Source organism: Vicugna pacos, chromosome 7, assembly GCF_048564905.1.
Source record: "Vicugna pacos chromosome 7, VicPac4, whole genome shotgun sequence".
NCBI lineage: Eukaryota > Metazoa > Chordata > Mammalia > Artiodactyla > Camelidae > Vicugna > Vicugna pacos.
Window position 1 is genome coordinate 61,147,261 of NC_132993.1, and position 23,702 is coordinate 61,170,962.

Below are 23,702 nucleotides of genomic sequence, written 5' to 3' on the forward strand. Positions count from 1 at the left end.
CCAAGATATATTCCTCAATTAATGGGAAGATCTCACTACCACATAAATCCAGTGCTAAAGAAAGAAATTAAATTTTTGAAATCTTCAAGTAAAATTACTAATAAAACATAATGCTTAAACTCTTGGGTAGAAAAGGCAGATTATCCTCTGAAGCACTGACAGTAGGGGTGGGTCCCTGTGATAAGTAAATTATTCCTTATTTAAGTTTGAAAAAGTAAATTTAAGCTGAGGAAATAGACATCTGAACCAAATGGATCCAGCTTTTAAAAAAACACATATTTTAATTGATACTTTGCAATACAAAAATAAGCATCCACAGAACGTTTATTTACTGTTTAAATTACTCCATATTTTCATATACCATGAACAAAAAATATTTTACCCCACACACAGTAAGAGCAAACAAGTGCAATGTTTCAAACATTAAAATTCATAATCAAATCTGTACAACAGATAAATAAACTTATACCTCTAATAGCTGGTAACAAATCAAAACAAAACCAAAAACAAATTGCCCAAGGTCACTGGTTTACTTCTACTTATGGTTATACATTTCAAACAACTTGAATCTTTACTATACTGCAGAAGTTTAGAGTGATAATATTTTTTAAAAAAATAGGGAGTAATAGGAAATACCAAAATGGTTATAAAGACCTTTCCAAACATTGGAAATAATATATACAAAAATTAATTAGTTGGTGGGAAGCACATTCAGTGGATCCACAGGGTAACTGGTATTACACGGGTATTACACTGGTATAGCTTAAGGAAAGGTAACAGGTCAATGTTTGGATTGGAAAGAAAATTTGGCCTTTTTATAAAAAGAAGTAACAACATCAATGACAAAATCCTGTCATGAGCGTTAAGCAACTGAGACAAAGTGTACAAAGATTTAGGCTTGTATACTTGAAAACCACAGTTAGGAAGAAAAATCATGTCAGAAACATAACATCAGGACATGAACATATATAAATTAAAGACATACTGTTTATCATTCCACAGCATTGCACATATAAGAAAACAATACTTCAGTCATTCGAATAAGAAAGTTTTCAATGAAGTAAGAAGTTCCATGAGGAATATAGGTGTAGACAATCTTACTACCACAAATTCAGTAAATATCAAAACACTCAGTGGTGTCACTAATCTAATTAAATTATGTTTTTTACTGGAAAGCTAATTATTTCCCTGCCTTCATATATGTTAACTTAAAGTCATTTATAAATGGAAATATAGATCCAGTAGAAAAGACTTTTCACATGCAATCCTATACAATGCACTCTGCTTCATCAGTTTTTTTCAGTATTTCACACTGGCTATGTACATTTCCAATATATACAACCACACATGTTCAACAGATGTCAGCGAGCTGTCCTCTTGCCACACGTCTTTATTTACATTATACGTTTATATCTCCAGATAGATGCTATTCTCCTCTAGGTAGACAATAAGTTAGCCTAAAGAGTTTGTTATTTAGGATTTTAGGAACCTAATGCCTTGATTTATCTTGAATAGATGATAAGATGAGGAGTCCACAAAAGAATGCAGCTATACATACCAACCTTTTCAACAGAGATGAGTTATCTTTAGGAATAATAATCTGTGCAAGATCATTAGTGATCTGAGAAATTTCGTGTGCCACACAAACAAATATAAAAGTGCTGACAATGATGTTGAGCATAGGGTTTCCGGGTATGAGTACCAAGATACCCCTTGTGTCTGCTGCCAGCCATATGTGATATTGGCAAATAAATAGCTGGAAGGAAAAATTTTTCAAGTTAGATATGTTCAGAGGGTCCATGAATATATCACAGGTTTTCCTAATTTAAACATCTGAATCATAATTATGTTAGAAGGCTTTCCAAAACCAATTATGGTTCACTATTGGCCCTAAAAAGACTACTGCAGTTAACTCTCTAGAGCTCCTACTTGCTGAAGCACTGCTTCAAAATCCCCAGGAAATGAACCATAGGAATCTTCTAACTTTAATTTGCTTGATGTAGAAGACAGCTGACAATGACGTACAGACTCTCGTATTCAACTTCAAATAAAGAATTATTACGTGTGAGTATATATATGTGTGCTGCATATGTATGTGTGAACATATTTATGTATGTGTATATGTAAGTGGAAAATGGCATAGTATTTAAGATGTTCTCATGTTTGCTTTGCATTCGAATGTTTCTAAAGCATATTTCAACTTCTATGTGAGTGTACATATTAGGGGATACCACTACTACTTTTGGTTGTGATTATAAATGTGGTTCTTTCATACATTGCTTCAAAGTATCGAAGAGTAGGAAAATACTTAAGCTACTTCAACAAATAGGACTATGAAATTTCTATATATTTAATAGAAATGCCAAATTGTAAATTCATTTGATTAAAGTTACTAAAACCTCTCATGCTCAAAAAATCAAGGGGCTTGCAAAATAAACATTATTAAGTCATTCATAATCAATAATTTTAAATTCTATAGGATTTCTTAAGTGAGACTGAAAAAAATAATAGGACATTCATTCAAGGACTCAGATTAATCTTCCCTATTTTAAGGACAACTTAATGTTATACTCTAAAATATCTTTTATGATTACAATATGAATTCTATTTTAATTCTATTTCAAATAAAACTCAGAACAGTCAGAATGTATTTCAAAACCTACTTCAAAATGATTTTGTAGATAATTTTATATTAGGTATTACACATAAAATGTAGTAAGCTTTAAAATTTTCCCAAAACTTCCAATCATAAGAGTGAATTTTATTATGATAAGCATCAATGAACTAAATTCCAGTAATATAATATTTAATTGTGGATGAACAAATCAAAATCCTCTGATTTCATTTATGTCTATTTACAAATTTCATTTATATCTATTTCATTTTTTTCTCTCCTGATCTCAGCATCTTGGTTGCACTTAAAAACTTAATAATATAAAAAAATTTGAAAGTCATCTATGTCTAGTCATTTAAATAAAGCTTTGAAAACATTTTGCAATACTCCTGTTGAAAATTCTGAGTTTCTTCCCTATGATTCCATAAAAAACATAGCTTTAGTTTAAAAAAAAAAGTATGTCAGACTTACACACTCATATACACGTTCACATACACACATGCATATAAAATTTGGCTGTGTAAGATAGACCAAAATATTAATGTGCCTACCTCTAATGAAATTCTTCCAAACCAAGCAAAAAATGAACTGTAAACTGAACGGGCATATCCAGGGATATTCCTTATTAGGATGAAGGAGAGAATCTAAAGAAAAACCATAAAGGAAAATATTAATCATCTACTTATTATAAGCATTTTACTTTCAAGTGATAATTCTAGTCTTTATATTTTTAAACTTGATACACAGACACAATGTGTTTTTTTTCAAAAGATAAAGTATTATGCTATTTTTGATCTAGAATCTACCCAAACTAGATTTCTCAGCATGTGGTCTGTATACTGCAAACAAATGCAGGTTTTTACATAGCACGTGGCTGAACAGTTTTATTTTATGTATATTAGAAAAAAATAGAGACTCACTTTGAAGCCCTTTGTGTAGAAAGAAATGATATATTCATGTAGCAAAATTAATAAAACCCCATGACAACTCTGCTTCTTCCATAAAGTACCTGCTTTGTTGGGAGTCACCCACCCCCTTCTTTTTGCTTTCTTCAAAACTCCTTCCACTGACAGTCATGTAAATGTGGGGGAAAAAATAACTAAGGCAAGATGAGTATGTGAATGGTAGTGACTGGGAGAAGAGGGATAAGACTCAGGAATGCGTGGGGTTAGTGTTCTTCTGTGTGCAGTCACTCTCTCCCTTAGCTCTCCTTATATTGTTCTGCAGTGGTGCACTGTGAGTAGTAACATCCCCCTTCCTTTCAAGTCATTACAGAAATAATATCATATATAATATGCAAAGTGTTACTAGTAAGCACTAGTTGTCTACAGAAGTCATAAAAATGCTGTATGAATACAGCATAATGTGTAAAATGTCATTATCAGTTGTGTTTGCAGAGTCTATCACATACTTGGTTCTACTGACTATACAGAGGCTTAAGAGGAGTAAAATAGTTTCTTCATTGAAAAGAACTTAAGAAGGTCCTCCAGAAATTCTCCCTGTTCCTACTTGCTGGGCTACTCATTTTTTAGAACTCAGCTTAGATACTACTTTCCGTAAGAATTCTGCTCTGATATCAACATGGGTTAGGAGGAAATCCCATGTGTTTCCAAAGTGCCCTGTATTTGACCATCACCACACTGATCACAATGCCCTACGATTACCCGCAACCAGAGGTATCTCAGCAAAATGTAAACCTGATTTTTGAGTTGGCCCTAGCCTGTGCCCACCTCCCAGTCACCACCACACACTTCTCTAGACCTTGGCTCTCTGAGCTCCTGGCCCAGTGGCCTTCTTTAACTTCCTTGCATGTGAATAGGCTCCTTTTCACTACAGGGCCTAAGTTCTTGCTGCCTGCTTGCAGCTCTCCATTCTCAGCTTAATTTTTTTCAGGGAAATCATTTTGAACCCTATCCTCACCCCATTTCCAACTGGGTTATATTCCCTTATTATCTTCCCTTGTAGCATCATGCACTTCTGTTTATAATTATATGGTGTTTACATGATTACTATCTCTAACAGAAGAATGCAAGCTCTGTGAGGGTAGGAACCATGTCTGATTTAGTCACCACTGAATCCCCCAGCATAATATTTAGGACATAGTGGGTATCAAATATTTGTTAAATGAATTTTAGTATTTGTCAAATGAATGAATGTTTACTGATTCGTATCTCAAACTGTAAGCTCTGTGAGGGCAGAAGCTATATGTACCTCTTATATGTAGCATGGTACTTAATACGTAATAGATCATTAATAACTATAATTAAGTAAATGGAGAAACTTGAATAAATAAAAACCAAACAGGAAAGAAAAAAATTAACATCTTCTAGTGCCCATTAAGCAACAAATACTGATTGTTTCCATACATTTAACAAAACAACCCTTTAAAAAAGATCTTAATATCTCTGGTACAGTAGAGAAGGGTAGCACTTAGGAAGATTAAGTAATATACCTACATTTTATAGAGTTTGATCTCAAGTCTCTCTGCCTCTAAAGACCATGTTATTATCATGAATTAAGAAAAATTTCTCTAAATAATTACCTGTACCACAGAAACAGATGGATGGAGTTCATTGCACTCTGCTTTATTTTTACAACTGCTAGCCCAAATGGAATAAGTCTAAAATAAAAAATATATGGAACAGTTCACAAAAGTAGTTATGTCTTAAAGGGGCAGCACTCTCAGAATTTTTTAAATAGTTTTTAACTTATATTATTATACTTCATTATGTTATTAAAAGGCTTCAGTAAAAACTGCACAGGTCTGCTCATCACTCATTTGGTGTGTTCAGCAGCCCAAATCTAGAAAGCAGAGAGAGACAGAAGCACACATAGGCCTGTGCTTTTCTGGAAATAGTGATCCTAAGGCAGGGATGGCTCTTCCCGTCAAACACTTTACATTATATTTTTTCCCCAAACTTAGTACAACTTTTAAAATTCCTATTTCACTGAGATCTCAGTTATTCTTCATATTTAACATATGTATTTTTTCTTTAGCATTTATATTCAATTAGAAAAATAAGGATTAAAAGAATTTCCAAAGTAAAGATTTTATTTATTAAAAATAAACTATTAAAAATAAACAATTAAATCCCTGTCTCTTAAAGTTAATTTTCTACACCATTTAGGATTTTGGAAATTAGAAGAATATACTTTAAAACTTACCAAGAAAGAAACTACTGAAATAAACAACAGAAAATTTGAAACTTTGTTTGAAAAAAGAGGTTCACCCTTTCCTTCAGAAAGTATTTGACGCTTCTGTAAAGCCAGATAAATGAAAGCAAACAACATTCCATGGAAGACTACCTAAAAAATAAGGAGACAAAATCTGTTTTAAATAGCTACTTTTCAGTAAATAGCAAAAATATTTGTTAAACGAGGACAATATGTATAAAAGTATGTTAAAAGCCTATAGGTCCAAAGTTTCTATGAACACCTTAAACTTCAAGAAATCAGTAGTTAAAGAAATGAAGTAAAGCTAGTCATTGTTGGAAACTGCAATAGACAAGCAACATCTCCTGCAATGAGATGAGATAAGCTGATTCATTCTGAGCAGTCTCACCAACAAGTGAAGAAATAAAGACAATTAAAAATAATGATAAAAGCTATTCTGAAGACACATGGTAAAATTTAAGTGTACTCAACCAAAATAAATCACATTTCGTATCAGTATTTCCAATCAAATAAAGCAAACAACATAACATCACCAAGATTATGCTTTTAAAAAGAAGTAAACGCACATAAGAATGAAAAAAAAAATATATAGTGGACCAGAAAGCACATAAGCTTTCTTTTTTAAGCAAAGACTTAATATGAGCTATCATTTTATAGGAGACTGCTCTAATGAGAAAGTTGATCATTTAAAATTATTTTATGGCAAGGCTTTAGCAAAGCTTTTTATTCATATATATGGTTTTGAAATGCAACATTCAATTAGAAAAATAAGGCAAAAAAGAATTTTTAAATTAAATATTTTATTTATTAAAAATAACTAGAAACTACATAGTCATTGGAAACCAGGAATGGCACAGAATAGACACTAAGAAAACATTTGCTGAATGAAAAAAGAAAAGACTAAAAGATGGAAGTTAAAGAGTGAAGAGGAGTAATTAGTATTTATTCAGTGTCTATTGTTTTCCAAATGCTGTGCTAGATGCTTTACATTTTCTTGGCCAAATGAATCTTAACCATCCTTCAAGATTAAATTCATGGAATCATCCATGACACTGCTCTCTTTTCTGTGCACACTTCTACTACAAAATCCAGACTACAGAGTTGAGCACCTAGTTATAAGTAGTAATCTTGAATTTTAAACTAGATTTTTAAGGCTTGGAAGCCTGGTGGTATGTCTTCTTTCTCTAATATAACAACACCAACATCTATCTAGAGCATATATTGGGGCTCAATAAAAATTGTGGTTTTGGATATAAGAGATCATCTATAAGTCAAAATTATGACTCAAATAAAGGTCACTTTATAGACAGTATTTCTCCAGAATTTTCCTACATACACATGCATACCCTTTCTGTGCTATAAAAGTGGGGAGGACAGGACTGCTTTGATTTACTACATCAACATGTTTCCTTATTCCAAAACTAAATAAAAATAGATTAAAACCTTACAAATAATCTTTAAAAGTATAATTTGAAATGGCAAAAGATCACAAGGTAAATACATACGTAACGGTCTAACCTCCATCTGAACCACCATTCATATACATTCCCTTTCAGTTCAAAACACTTGGACAATGGCCAGAGAGAAAAGATCTTCTCAAATGCACCCTGAGAAGAGGATCCAGAAAATAATTAAGATGGTACAAGTCAATACTTGCTTTGCAATTCTATTATAAATTGTAGTTTTCTAAAGTTAAGATTATATAAGGGTCATTCACAATTTAAAAATTCTATTTATTTCATTTGAAAATGTAATTTCATTTGAAATTCATTTGAAAATAAATTTATTGTCCTAATAGCTAATAAACAGGACTTAAAACATTTTTGTTAATTCACTTGCAGTGCACATGAAAGGCTACTGAGACTGCAAAATTTAAAAAAAAACCACAACAAGCTGGTAATTGGAAAATTATTTCATTTGAAGTTTTTCAACTAGTACACAAAACAGCTAATATTTTCTGATCAAAACACAAAAATACAAAAGACTTCAGCCAATATGGTGTCAATAACCTAAAGGATGATGGTTAAAGTTAAAATATAGTTTTTCCTTCTCTAAATGTCTTTAATAATCTATACTTAGCCATTTGAGTTAAAAGAATCCTCTGAATTAGTCACCTTACTCAATTAACCATACCCAAATGTCATTTCTAGCTTTTGAAACAAAGTTTACATTTTTACCCCAGTCAAGTTAGTGAATGTACTCTCTTATTAATGTGACAGCCTGGAAAATCTGGGAATGAAGGGGCAGAAGTCTTGGGTACATTCCTGCACATTAATGAAGTCTTACAAAAAAGAGAACAAAAACCTCAATTTCCATACTAACGAATGACGACAAATTCTATTAAGGAAACTCCATTATTAGAAACAATGCCACAGCATAGAAAACGTAACATCACAACTTTTAAAAAGACTAATAAAAATCAAAGCAAAAATATTAAAATAGTATTATATTTTAGGTAATACTGAATCCTTAGGTCAGAACTTTATTATTTTAGTAAAATGTAATATTCTCCATTTAAACACAGAATTTAAAATACTAATAGCTTATTAAAAATAGGTTCTATCAAAGTCTGCCTCCAAAAATTAAGGGTGATTCTTACCAAGAACTGCAATATAAAGTATATACCTATTATATCTCTGTATTTCATTTATCTATGTTAGAGATACATGGCCTTGTAGATCGTATCACATATATATGATGTACTTATAATTTAAAATTTTATTTCTGATTAAAATTTATTTTTTATATGATCAATAAGCAAGTATTTATTGAGTACCCACTTTGTGAAAGATACTGGACTATAGTGGGCAAATGTACTTTCTTGTCCAGTGGTCAACACTGATCCAAAGCTGGGGAAATCTTAATCTCTCTATTGAACTGCTGGTCTGCCTTTCTTTCTCTGCCTCAGATGCACCAGAGAGTGTTGGGAATTTTCATAAACAACTGTCAAGTAGTTGTGGCAATTACCTGGCTATTTCTTTTTATATTTGCCTATCATTTCATCATTTATTTCCTGCAACAAACCTTGAAAGTCAGGCAGAAATATAAATGCTTTATTTCTAAGTATGAAAATAAGTAGGAAAGCCTACAAAACAAACAGAAAACCAGCTTTATAGGATTACATACACACACAATGCCTATATGGCATTTTCACCAAACACAGCCAGGTACAATACAGACAGTGCTGGAGATGGGAGTATACTACAGAATACGTCACAACTACAGACATTCAAATTAAAATATTTTGTTTTAAATATCATGCTGCTCAAATAATATGTCTGCCTGATGGACTGACCAGCCAGCAACTGTTTGCCATCTTGTTAAAATAACTGAGAAAATCTCAACTATCATCATACGGGGATAAAAGTTTCGAGATAAGAAAATGACCAAAAGTTTTATTAAACATACTATATATACAAACCCCTTTGCTCCTAAGTTGGTTTTATTAACTGCCAAAATTTTACTCTATGCAGTTGTGGAAAAAATCAAGCAACGCTTTGATGCAATGAATAATGCACAAACCAAGTTGCAAATTCTGTCAAGAGAATTTTCATCTTCACTTACAGTGTCTTATAAGAGGCATTCAATAAAAGTCTGATTGATCAAAGTCAGGTAAAATGGATTTTGAACAATTGCCAGAGGAAGAGCTTTAAATTGCTCTTACAACAAAAACAGTGGTAACAAAAGTAGATAGGTCTCAAAAGAACTACACTGAGTAGTCAACTACAGAGTGACACTTTTATTACAGTCATTAAAAAATGAAGCTGAAAAAAAGCCCTGACTCTTTTCTCATACTTTAATAGATCTGAACTTTAGAATAAAATAGAACAAAATATAAACCAAAAAGACTGTACAAACCTGAGAATATGCCAAAAAACATATACATAATAGCAAGAAGGCTAGTTTCAACAGTAAGCCAAAATGCCAGAAACAATTTCCTAAGAGAGAAAAAATAATTTACTAAGAAATGTAAATTTACAATAGAAAACATTAAATCTATTTAACATCTTAATACTGTACATAGTTCTTAAAATAATTTAAGGCTGCCTACAGGATACAAAGAATATATCTAAGCAGCATAAATTACAAGTAGGACACAAAGGAAGAGAAAGTAGAGGATCCTTACTAGGAATGAGGCTACTACATACACCTGATAGCCTAAGTACCTGCTGTTTATCTGCTGTACATATATTTGAAAATACTTCCCGGAGTCAATTATATCTATTCGTTGAAAGTTACAACAAGATTTGGAACAGTATGTTCAATGTTGAACACTCATGTTGAATATGATAATATTAGGTAAACTTAGGTAATACTACTTAAATATTAACATTCTAAGGAGGGAGCTTAAGAACTCCCAAATGACTAGAATTTAACCACAGAATGAATTTTAACATATGCATGTTGTAGGTTTTGTGCTCACATTTTTTATGTATTATCATTTTATTAATATGCTAGGTTTGTGTTGAGGAATTAAACTATAGAGGGTGTCCAAAGACACTAATGGACTTTACTGAAGGCTGGGACTTAACTCTTCCCAGAAAAATTATTTGATACTATAATGGAAGGCAACAGAAAATTTTTTTGATATACAATATTTGGTTGAGTTAAGTTAAATACATTATTAAAAACAAAAAAATTTACTTTTCCCAAAAAGGGGAAGTTTTAATTTTAATGACATGACTTTGAGGGGAAGAAGCATTAAGATAAATAATTGTGACTTCACGTTGAACATTATTGGTACCTGGCTATGTGAAATTTGAAGATGATACCTTTTGGGCACTTAGTTTCCTTCTATGTGAAACAGGTTGATAAAAACTGCTTAAAGAGTTAACTAGAAGATAAATTATATTAGTTATTTTTGAACTTGTTTGGCATAAAAAGCCTCTGTGCAAATGAATGTTTACTCAAAATCTCAATATGTAAAAGAAATCAAATAAAGCAGAGCTGCCAAGGGTGAAGCAGGCTGTATGGCCCTGAGCTGTATTTGGCTTTCCTCTCTTCTGCATCCATACAAAGACAGCTGGAAAACCGTTGCGTTACTATTATCTAAAGTGGCTTTGAAAAATGAAATTTAAAAAAGAGAAAACACACACAGTATAAATGCAAACTATTATTAACTGTTATACTAACTGAACTACTTAAATTATTTTTCTAAAATTTTACAGTTAAGAACAAAATTTCAAAATATCAATGCTATACATAATTTAAACTGTCAACATGTCTCAATAAAAAGAATAGCCTTCAGCAACTAAAAAGAAATTTAATACACTGAAAGAATAACATTAGTAAGAGAGCATATTTACCGTTTGCTTTTTTTTGGATTATTTGTGGCCATAGTGCTAAAGTAACATATATGACCATGAACCACACAGTGACCAAGGGGACAAAATAGTAGAATTGATAAGGCCGATCCATTACTATACACAACACCACTACCAGGAAATTGAGACGAAATAAGACCTAATAAAATGGAGAAGAAAATGGTTTTTATTCCAGGTAGACAAGAAAAGCAGACAGATTCTCTCTGACAGAGTACAAATGTTTACTTAAGACTAGACTAAGAACTGTACAAGTATATTGAACTAATACCTGAAATTACATTTGTCCTACAATCACTGTAAAGAGTTGAATATAAAATATTTATGCATCATTATATTAACTGAACTTCAGCAAAGCATCAGCCTGAGCTGTCCCCGGCTACAACTGCCATCTTATTAAATGCAGGGAGAGAATCACAAACGTCCTTCCTAGGGCTACAGTTTATAAATAGAGATTAGATTAGCTCAAGAAAAGAGTGTCCATTTCATCTGTTTGATGTTGATTTACCCCATTTGGTATTCAACTGAGAGTTGTAAAAGATACAAAATGATATAACTCGAATTAAAAAGTGCCTTAAAAAAGTATCTTTGGGTCTTTGTAACAGTCATCTTAAACAGTGTGTCATTCAAAGAACAGAAAATTTGAGCAGATTAATATTAGAGCTATGTGACCTTAGGCAAATTATTTACCTCTCTGAGCCTCAGTGTCCTTATCTGTCAACTTAAAGATCAGAACTCAGGGTTGTAATGAGGGGTAAATAAAATAATGTTTACAAACTGCTCAGCACAAGGTAGAAACTTAATATTAATCCTCTTCTTGGAGAAAGAAAACAGCATATTCTAATAATCCCAGGTAACTATATATTTCTCCAAAACTAACGTGCATCAGCAATGTTCTCCCTTGTGTACCAGTGCTTTTATTATACATTCATCTAAATTATGTTTTCTCTTCCCTCAGTAATAAATTACTTATCTTGAATTATAACCGAAGAACAGAAATAACACAACTTGTGCTGTTTCATAAATTCAAATTATTCATGGCCTTAAAATGGCCATATTTATATTTTCTCAACAGTTAGGCACAAAAGCATGTTGAAATGAAAGAAAAAAAATAACAATGCATTCCTACCTGACATACTCTATGGATTCCAAAGTCTCCTTTGATCCAGAAGTATGAGAAATGCCCATATCCTGTCTGAAATAGATATGCAGCAACCAGAACCCGAATGTGCATGTACACAGGCAAAAACTGTTGACAAAAATACACAGGTAACATGTATGCTGGCACTAATTATCCCTAAATCATCACAACCAGTACATTTAATCAAGATAATGAAGCATCATTAACATTCAGCACTAGCTCAATGAAAGATTTATTCTCAAATATTAGGCATTATAGCAGGGGTTAAAAAAAAACAGACTTTGGAATCAGAACTAGATTCAGATTCTGGTTCTGCCTCTTACTAGCTATTTTAAGTTTGAGTTTTCTAAACTGCAGAATGAGACAATCACCTCCTTTCTAAAGGGTCTTGTGAGGAATGAATGAGATAATAAATGTGAAGTACTTTGTACATTTCCTTCAATTAGAATATATGATATCCATAGTTATTAATCACCTATATATGCTGAATACATGGTCACTCTGGATTTCACATTTTCTCAATGAGGAGATTAAAAAAAAAACAAAATCTCATAGTTTTTGACCCCCTTAAATATATAGAATTTAGACTTGTAAATAAAATTGTCACTGACTACTTACAAAATTTAACTATTTAGCAAAAATATACATTTAAAAAACATATTCAAACACAATTCAGAAATAGTATTTCCCTCCCACTATTATTTAATACAACAATTTTATTTTACACTCCTACATCAATGTTTCATCATGACCAAACCCTCAGAGTCACTTACCATGGTTTTTCAGAGCATCACATCTTCACTTCTGTCTAAGTTGAATGAAATATATTTCTAATCTATATTTTATGGGAGTCACTGGAAATATTATTTCACTTACAAGTCCTCCTCCTCATAACCTCAGAACACTGTCATTGCACCTCTCTACCACCCACTTGTCCTTTACGTGTATATTCATGATTTCCACAACATAGCTAGTACTCTTGTTTTTTTAAAATGATCTTTAAAAGGCTTTAAAATATTCAGTGGTATCCAACCTTTGTAATAATTATAAGGCCATTCTTTCAGGAATAATTACTAAGTCGAAGTAAAAAATTTTTGGCTTCTACTTTACAGACTCATTTGATCATTTCTGTAATTACCCAATGTTAACATTGCTTATGGCCACTTGAGGTTAATGTGCCTCCCCCAAGTGATAGTTTGTAGGATAAAATAAAATAATTGAACAGACACCTTTAACAGATTTTACAAGGCCTTGAATATGTGCATCTTTTGTATGTATCCTTGAATGCATTCTTGAACATATCTTTTTCTTTTCTGAGGGATAACATTGTTTCTGGAAGGAAAAAAACCCTGGATTGTAATAAGTCATACATTCAGCATAGCCTCAACTCTAGCCAAACTGTTAGATTCTCTGTCTCCTAAACTGGTCCTTCATCTCTCCTTTATTTATCAGTTCATTCCACCCTGAAATGTTCTCCTAACTGCATTTTCCTTATTCAAATCCTTTTCTTCCTTAGAGCCCTGTTCAAAATTTCTAATTTTTCACTCTCAGATGAAAGTCATTTCTCCTTTCTTGGAGTTCCTATAGCACCAACAATCTATATATCAGAGTTTTTATTTATTACTTTTCATCACTAGTTCTTTTTAAATGTCATCTCATCATTAAATCAGAAATTTTCAACGAAGGTGTGACATATTAGAATCACAGGGATGAAGGTGGGAATGTAGTTTTGAAATAACCTCAACATTGATCTAATCTAAACCTGTATCTTTACCTCGTTCTTGAATGCACTCTAAAATATTTCCTTCAAATATTTAGCCACTTTTTAATAGCAGAAAAAATACAGATTCCCAAGGCAATTCATTCCATTTTCAGATGGTTATTAACTGCTACAGAGTTCCTTTTCATTAAAAGTTGAAATTAAACTCTATGTAAAAGCTACCAACTTAAGCTCTCTAGGACAGTGCTGTGCAATAAAAATAAAATGCAAGCCACATGGTAAATTTTTAAAGTGGCTACTAGACACTTCAAAAGTTAAAAGAAATAAATGAAACTAACTTTAATATATTTTATTTAACTTGATATATCTAAAATATTATCATTCCAACATTTACTGAGGTATTTGATATTCTTTCTATACTAAGTTTTTTTTTAACTGTATGCATTTATCACAATTAATAATACTTAATCTGGTATGTATTTAACATTTACAGCACATCTCAATTCCAACTAGCTACATGACAACTGACTAGCTACCCAGTTGCTCTTGGCTACCAAAATGTAGAGTGTAGCTCTAGAGCCATATGCACAGGCTTATCTCTCCTACATCTGATAGTTATATGGGTATTGAAAACAGATGCCAAACTGAGGCTAACTATTCCCAGTTACTTTAACACTCTTCATAAAACATGCTTTTAAGTCTCTTCAAGACTGAGTCTGGGTCTACGAGGTTGAGACTTGGTTATTATATTTAAAAAGTAAATAAAATTCATTTAAATTGAGTTAAACACTATCACAACAATTTGCCAAGTTCCTACCAATGTTGGATTATTACAAATACCATGTAATATTTCTCTCAACTTTTTATTTTGAGACATTTTAAACCATCCAGAAAAGTTACAAGAATAGTACAACAAACACCTATATTCCATGCTGAACCATTTTAAAGTATGTTGCAAACCACATGACTTAATCCCTAAATATTTTAGCAAGTATCACCTAAGAAAGATTATTTCTTACATGAGCATGTTACCATTATAATATTCAAGAAATTTAATGACTATAATAGCATCTACTGTACAATCCATATTTAAATTTCCCTCATTTTCCCTATAATATCCTTTATGATTAAAAAGAAATATTTTTTTGAGTTAAGAACCTGAAATCAAGAAATCACACATTGCATTTAGTTTTCATTTCTCTTTAGTCTCCTTTAATTCAAATTATTTTCCTTTTCGTCTTTCAAGAGTCAAGTATTACTTACAAGAAAATTTTAGTATTAAAAATATATTTAGAATACAACTTCATTAGAATTAATAGCTAGGCTGACTTCCGTTTCTGCTTTTTCTAGTCCCATAAATTTACCCTTAAGACTTTTTATTCAGGTCCATTTAGGAAGATTATTGATAAACTCTTGAAGGAGAAAAAGCCCCAAAGTAACATAAAATCACTTACTGTATTTACCTAACTTGCTATACTCTCCACATTAAATTCATAGTATTTTTTCCATATCTGATATGTTTTAAAAGAATGTTTATACCAACAACTACAATCTGCCAGACCATCTGGATTATTTTAATAATTCTCTGTAATTTTTGACAGAGTTTCTATTTTAGTATAAAAACATGGCACAACTCAAGTTTGACATATTTTACTAAAAATAAAAAATATTAAGATTAATAATTAATCATCACTGTTAAAAAGAGTTTTTAATGGAATCAAATATCCAAGAATCAAGTCCCAAAATATGTTAGAATTCATGCTAATAATGCTTTGCCAATGTAGATATAGGTAATTTTTAGCCACAAAATTCTATATAAAAGAACAGGGATATGCTAATTAATCATAATAAATGATCTGTTAAAGAAAAGTGTGTCCTTCCAGAACAGGGATTTTTCAAAATTGTAATTTAGAATGTATTAGGATGTAGTCTAAGATGTATTAGAATGCTAGCTTGGCAAATGATTATAATAGAATGCCAAATTGCTTTCATCCTTTTATGATCCAAATCCTTTCTAGAATCACTGAATTGAGAAACCGAATCTGCCATTAATTCTGATTTCTTTTTTTTTTAACAGTATTATCACCCTTTCATATGTCAGCAATTAATTATGTCTCTAAGTGGCATTTTCTTAAAACATAACCCTCTCCCCTCAAATTAATCTAATCTTTCATATTCCTAGGATTCAATATTCATCTCTACTTACTATTTAGAGAACCTGCCAAATTTACCCTACAAATTCTGAACTGGACTTATAAACTAATTCTTACTATCTTCACCTCTCTTCGCTTTGATTTTCTTTTTTGTCTTGACTCTTCCATAATTGCTTGAATTCTCCGGGTACCCTACAGCTGCAGCATCACAGGAGTTTCACTGCTGTCACAAATACACATATCATAACCATACAATTTCAGTTAAAATTATACTTTGTTCTTCTGCCCTCTGCCCTTCAAACAAACCATACATAAAATCAGGAATTTCTGAAAATAATAAAGAAACTTAATGAAGAGTAACATTAGTATTTTCCAATTGTTAGAGATATCTGAAAAACCCCAGTATTATTTACCTTCTTAACTGCTGCTATGGAAATTTCAAAATACTCTTTTCTGGGAAACACTCCCCCTCTTATCTCAACTTAACATTGATTCAATGTTAAATTGAACCACTGATTCTATGTTAAATTACTGTTTACAGACATGTGCTTTATATAAGCAAATAAAGCAATAAAATACTTTTTAGTAGTTCCCAAATTATGAAAGAATTTGTTAAATTTTTAAAACATAGTTTTATAGAAATCAGTTTGTACCTTCACTATAAAAACTTCTGTGATAGGTAGTTATTAGATATCTAGGTTCACTCTTAAAAGCTTATTTTAACTGTGTGTAGCTGTAATGTTACAATTCTGAATACTTTCTTTTACCCCTACCAAATCCAAAGTGTTCCCATATCATAAGAATCCTAAGTCTTTTGAGACACCTAAGGAGAAGGAAAAGATGATTTTGTCAGTATGTAGAAGACACTAGGTGAGCAGAGGAAGGGTCCTCCATCTAATGGAGGAGGTACTACTTAGGAAGCATGGCATGTATTACATGGTCAACAAGGAGAACCCATCAGTATCTGAGTACTCTGAATACTGAGGTGAGAAAGTCCAAAGTTTTTTAAACTTTAAAAGTATAAAAATAGTTGGTCAAACTTCCTAAAGTACAGTGAAGGGTAGAATATAAAATATAATCCTCTAATTTGATTTCTTTTGACAGTAATTTGCCTATTCTGAATCCTTTGCAATTCAGTATCATCTATAAAGTTTCTTGATAACTTTAAAATTAGTTGTTCAACAGGAGGACATGAAACAATACCCTTAGATTTTAGCTATTCCTAACTACATTAAAATTAAGGCCAAGTAAATACAAATAAATTACTGCCTTATCTTTTTGAACAATAATTTTGCTTTTAAGACTGTATATTCTCAAAGAGTCAGGTGGTAGGAGAATAAAGGGAAGACAAAAAGATTGGGTGGGACTCTATAAATGGCAGAGAATATAAAACACATAACAGGTGGTGGTGCCCTTAAAGAAACATTAAAGTGACATTATTTCCTGTATTTTCTGAACTTAAATTCAAATACTCACTGTACTTGCTCCAGAGATATGATAAATCAAAATCACAAGTTGCATCCAGCCTTTCCATTCATCTGTTTGTTCTCTATTTAATACTTTAGTCTGTGTAAAGAACCAAAATGTTTTAAAATTCATCATGAAGCTATTATTTGGACCGTATATATGAAGTATGTTAAAGATTTTTTTATAGGATATAAAGCTAATACTTCTTTCAAAAGAACCCTGGGGCAAAAACAGTTAAAGACTGTCATATTATTTCTTGATAAAAGATGTAATAAAACTACTTAAAAGTAAAATATGAATTTTAAAACTAATATAAACAAAAGATTGTAAATATTTAAGTTGATACTTATGGTTTTACATTAAGTTTCCTTTTAAACTATAATAGATGTATTTGTAAATCTAAAAAAATGGCATTTTATAATTTTCTTTAAGAAAATGTTGGAGTTTCAGTTAGAAGAGATCTTATGGTTCTCTTACACTTTATTGTGAAAAAAAAGCTCCATTTCTATACTTTATTTTCCCTAGAATATTCTCACTGGAGATGAACTGATTAATCATCCTCATATGAGAGTTATTTCTTACAATAGAATTTATTAATTCAAATAAATCATGACTTATAAAGGAGTCACACTGATATTCTGAACAATTACAGCAATGCTAAAATAGGAAATTCAGAATATTGTTAACAGTGCTCAGATTATTATGTAAGTTCTAATTTGTGTGTACATATGTCTGTATAAATACAAAATGTGTATATGCATACAGGTATTTATTAATATAATCATATTTTTAATTTATAAAAGATAATAATCTCACATTTGAACACTATTATAAAATTGGGAGCACTTTGACTTTCTCCATCCCCATGCAGGCAAAATCACACTAAAGTCATGATCTCTTTTTCACAGGCCATTATTTTCTAACTTTTTAACAATCTTTATGAAACTCTGAACTTTCTACAAACTCTTTCAAAAAAGAAACACTTAAGAATCCACTAAGTGAAGTACAACTTCAGTACTCCGTCATCTTCTTCTATATATGTAAATGTTTGTACATTGTGACATGATGAATGGTATTAATTCTTTAAACTAAGACTTTGTAATGAGATGAGAAGGTTAACACAGAAAGAAAACGACTCTTACCTCTTTAGTATTTTCATTGTAAAATACTCCCAAAACCAAGATGTAGATAATTGGAATAAAGAACGTTGAATGTGTATAAAATTTGTTTTCCTTCATAAAAAGATTTGCACGGTCACACATATAGAAATAAGCCATAATCAGGCCGAGTTTGCAGAAAGACTGTAAAAGTATTTCTAATGGAGATACGGGGGGATTGATGATATTTTTCTTTTCCTCTCCACTTTCCAAATCAGTACATGGCTTATTCTTCCGATGAGCATTACGATGAATTATATAAAAAATTAAATATCCAATAATAGATAAAGTGAAAAAACAAGCAGCCAGCTTCTGTATGAGAGTAAGAGGAGGCCGAGGCTGACAACAGGAACCGTCTACAGGCTTCAAAATCTTATTGCAATACACGTTCATAAGAATCATTGCACTCTGTGAACAAATCAAGTTATTTGGTTATTATCTTGTCAGTAATGTATTTCGCATTAGATTTTCTCCTGTGAATACTACTGACTTTTCAGCACTGAAACCAAAATGCTTTTGTCCTTTTTGCCACCATTTCCAAAACACTCATGTAAATGATGGTATTCCTTCAATTTGTAAATAACTAGTTCAGGGTTTTTCAAACTTCTTGGGCTATAATCCATAATGAAAAATTCATTTTATAATGTGACCCAGAACACATAAATGGGAAACAATACCTGTGCTTACTACTTGTAATGCATCTGACTTTTTTCTATTCTATTCTTTAAAAAAAGAAAGAAACACTGATTTCATGGCTGCTAATGGGCCATGACCTTTGGTTACAAAAATACTGACAAATGTCAAAGACCAAAGAATTTTAATTAGCAGCTTTTCAACACTGAACATACCATGATACCTAAGACAGAGTCTTAGTCTGCAGATGTGAAAAAGGAATGTAAAATAACTGCCACCAAAAAATAATTAATTCTTAGCTAATTATATTTGATTTACAGCTTATGGACCACTTAAGATTCAATAGTTTTAAGATTTGTAATTTTAAATAAAATGTGGAATCTTCAACATAGTTTCATTACAATAAAAATATTCTAGGCAAGCTGTGAAGGTTTTCTCTAGTTGAAGATTCAGTCAAATCTAGTTTTATAACAACTTATCATTTAGGCATCTTTAGAACTCTAAGACGATTATGTTATTTAAAACTAAAGCATTTCAAGTACTCAACTATTTAGAAAATGTCATTGTTTTAGCTCTGAGACTTCAGGAGGTTCTGTGCCTGGAACTCTTGCAGATAGTAGCCTACCAACTCCATTCCAAGGTTCTCAACCAGTTCTACGAAATCCACAGGGCCCCTGAAAATATATGTAGAGCTGTGTTTGTGTATACAAATGTGCATTTTTCTGCAGGAGAGGAATAGAACCACTCCTTTTTATCAGATATAGAGGTTATGTGATCCTCAAAGAGGTTAAGAATCACTGTTTTATAAGAAAACAATAAATAGTATCTATTGTACTATGGGTGAAAATTTACAATCATGCAGTTCTCTTTCATACTTAACCTAAAATCCCTTTCCATTTGTCAGTCTGGATTTGTTCGGTTATCTTATTTGTATTTTGAATAATGCTTAGGGTAACAGAACTATAAGGAAATAACAAAAATTGCTCTACATATTTTCAAATGTGCTCTTCACAGAAGCTTAATATTGTAAATTTAGGGTTTAAGGTAAAGAGAACATAAAGCAGTAGTTTTCAAACATGAGTGTGGTTTTTATGAAAAAAGGTATATTAAGAGTGCTGGCATTCACTAAATGAAGTCTCACCTCCTCACTTCCATAACTTTCTCTCTTCGAATATACTAGAACTCTCACTTACATATTCAGCTAGGTAATGGAAAGCAAAATTATTTCGAGATCTACGTTTAGATAGAATAATTACAAGTAACTAAGACTGCAATAAAATATTACTTAATGCCATGTTATAGTGACATATAGTTACAACCAATTAAGTATTTATAGTCTCTACTGACAGATACAAGAATTCTTACAGTTTCTCTGCTTGATTCAGGAAGATGTAAGCCATCCAAAGATTCCATGATAGTTTCTTGAGCAATTAATTTGGAAACACTGAACATCTTAACATTTGATTTAGAATTTCTGGTGCTACTATTCAAAATACTGACTGCAGCTTCATTGTAGGCATCTATCTTCTCATTAGTGATCATTTTCCTATTTTCACTTAATAGATCTTCATAAACAGGATCTGTACATGAAACACATTTTTAGAAACACACTTAGAAATCCCTATTGGTAGAAATTACAGTCATGCAAGTTACTTAACTGCATTTCATATTTTATTGTTAAAGTTCAGAGGATTCTAGGCACCTAATAATTCATTTTAAAATAATGTTGGCCAGGGTGTGCAATAGATTTTCTATCTTGTATTCAATTTTTGAATTGATCAAAATCTCTCTTAAAGGAACTTTATATCTCTTATCTCTTAGGCACATAGCTTTCAGGAAACGTTTTTATGTTCTAGCATGTCTTAAGAGTTTAAAAATTTTGGATGCTGGGTTATATCAGGTTATGGGAATTTAAAACTAGATTATGGAAGATGGCCTAATTAAAATGGCAGCCAGGCTTTTTTGTCCTCCTGTCACTGCTTAATTTTGCAAACTTTGTTCACACAATTAGGAGGTAATATCATTAAGGATCGAAGTCTCTTATCACTTACCATAAATTATTTAATTTTACTTTTTCTCATTTTAGTAAGAGGAAGGTTAATAATGAGTATATAAATGAAATAGGGATTTTGGAAGAGATTATTACCACCCTTGGTATTCCTCTCAGCTTGACATTAAACTTGGAAATAATCATAAGAGTTTCTGACAAACACCTTGAATTGCTAAAATACCCAAAGCATTCCATATTGTGCTAGGTATTAAATAATAGACATTCAATAAACTCCTGAAATGAGTTGATCTAATGTCAACTTTCTCTTAAAGAATTTCATTACCAAGTATAAACTAGATGGTATGAATTTAAATACACTCTGTCAATTCCAAAGAATATTTACTTCCAATGAGTCTAATATTATGAAACAGACAATTTTTTTTCTCTATTTCCCAATCACAATAAGTACACTTTGTAAGAAAGAAAAAGTGAGAGGCAAACATCTTACTTGCCTATAGAACTTATTCCCTTTCTTATATTCTGCAGCCGTTCTGCCTGCTGAAGTTCCCTGGAGGGTATCTTTATTTATCTACTATTTATGTTTTACTCAGTCTGTTTATTAGTCTTGTCTGTTCCTTAAGTCCAAAAAAGGAGAGCAAACAACTCAAATTTATTCTAATTTTACAAACCTTATTTCAAAATTTATTCTCATAAAGTAGTGACTTTGCTTCTTGAAATAGGCGATAATAAAAACCCACACCTCAACATATATACAAAATGACATTTTTTCATTACTCATTCCTTACCTTGTAAGACCCAATAAACATCACTAGTCTTTGCCAATTTTTCTAAAAGTGGTGCTATGGAGGTAATGTTCATTTTATATTGAGAAAGTGCTTCGTTGCTGCCATTGTGAATCTTGATAGACCACTAAGAAGAAGTAAAAATTAAGCATTAATACAGTATTTATCACAGAAAAATTAAAGTATATAATTTCCTCTTATTGTAACAAAGATTATTATTTTAAGATAGTTCTCGTTTTTATTCAACATTAGAATAAAATATGGTCAAATTATTTCATGAGGTATATGAAGGCAGACAAAGTGGATATAAAATTAGACTTTCAATGTACAACATCTAAGAGGAATGTAATTTTAGATATAAAGTACTATTGACATTTGCCACCAAATTTCCTAAGTTCAGTCTGATCTTTTAATTAAAATTATCAGTCTAATTAATTATAATAGAAATAAGAATTAAATATAAGTATAATCAAGAATTCCATTTAATGTAAGTTAACTTTCTTAACATGTTCTTAAGTATGAAACAAACATCATTATGTAAGAATACAGAGAATAACTTACTGTGGCAGCTCCTGCTACAATCACATGGGGCTTTGCAACAGAATCCTGGAGAAAGGAAAATGTAATAGTGTTATATGCAGTTTAGGGAATTAATTCAAGTAATATCACTTGATTTTTTTCCCCTTAAATTTAGGTTCTTCTTCTATTTAAGTGTGTTTTAATTTTCTAGAGTTCCTTATCAGATTCTTGTTATAACAAGATGAATGTCCTATGCCTAAAACCTGACATGGTCATATGATCATACAGAATGGCACGAGGCTTGAATGGCTAATTCCTTGGTATTCTTTTTAAAAGAAAAACAAAAAAACCACTACTGAAATCTAATATGGCCTATTATTCTGATTTCTAAGTAAACTGCACAAAACTTGTGTATATTATGTCAGTCAAGTAAAAAGTATTCTTGGAAGCCTACAGGACACACAATTTTAGTGTTAAATAAAATGCAGTGCTCTAAACAAACATGACCTTTTGGGGAAAGCCAAATCTAATATGAATTTAACAAAATAAACATAATTATTATAGATCACAAAAAACAAGGAGAAATTTGGTAGAAATCCTCACCTAATGCAAACTGTACTATTAATAATACTACCAATTACATTGTACTTAGTAATTTACTAAGTATTTCTCTTAAGTTAGCTCATTTTAGTATAGATTCTTATCACCTGTGAGTTAGGCAGGAACTATTATATCTATCTTTTAAAAAACGCTAGCGACTCAGAAAGGCTTATAGGGTATTGCTGAGGCCTGGCAGGGACAGAGCCAGAACTTACGCCTTCCGACATACTGAGTTCAGTGCACTTCCCACAACATAGAAGACCTGATAGTACAACCAAGTGCACAAGAAACAATTAAAAGTAAGAAATCAGAAAAGTCTGATGATATAAAAATAGAAATGACAGTTACTGTCTTCATTATGACGGTAAAAAACATGCTCAATGCAGAAAAGTATGAAAGCAGAGAAAAAA

At 31.4% G+C, this 23,702-nt stretch overlaps 1 protein-coding gene across 1 annotated transcript in view; it reads right to left on the reverse strand.

The window, feature by feature from the left end:
* Positions 1–255: 255 nt before the first annotated feature.
* Positions 256–23,702, reverse strand: part of CASD1 (CAS1 domain containing 1) — a 41,451-nt gene continuing 18,004 nt past the window's right edge. The window contains exons 6-18 of the mRNA XM_072964979.1: positions 22,735–22,779; positions 22,177–22,300; positions 20,746–20,960; positions 18,733–19,155; positions 17,600–17,689; positions 12,239–12,358; positions 11,095–11,251; positions 9,647–9,726; positions 7,294–7,395; positions 5,780–5,920; positions 5,157–5,234; positions 3,166–3,258; positions 256–1,756 (exon numbers count right to left, since the gene is read on the reverse strand). Coding sequence (XP_072821080.1) covers positions 1,490–1,756; positions 3,166–3,258; positions 5,157–5,234; positions 5,780–5,920; positions 7,294–7,395; positions 9,647–9,726; positions 11,095–11,251; positions 12,239–12,358; positions 17,600–17,689; positions 18,733–19,155; positions 20,746–20,960; positions 22,177–22,300; positions 22,735–22,779 — 1,935 coding nt within the window. The 3' untranslated portion in view covers positions 256–1,489. The remainder of the gene's footprint in view (positions 1,757–3,165; positions 3,259–5,156; positions 5,235–5,779; positions 5,921–7,293; positions 7,396–9,646; positions 9,727–11,094; positions 11,252–12,238; positions 12,359–17,599; positions 17,690–18,732; positions 19,156–20,745; positions 20,961–22,176; positions 22,301–22,734; positions 22,780–23,702) is intronic.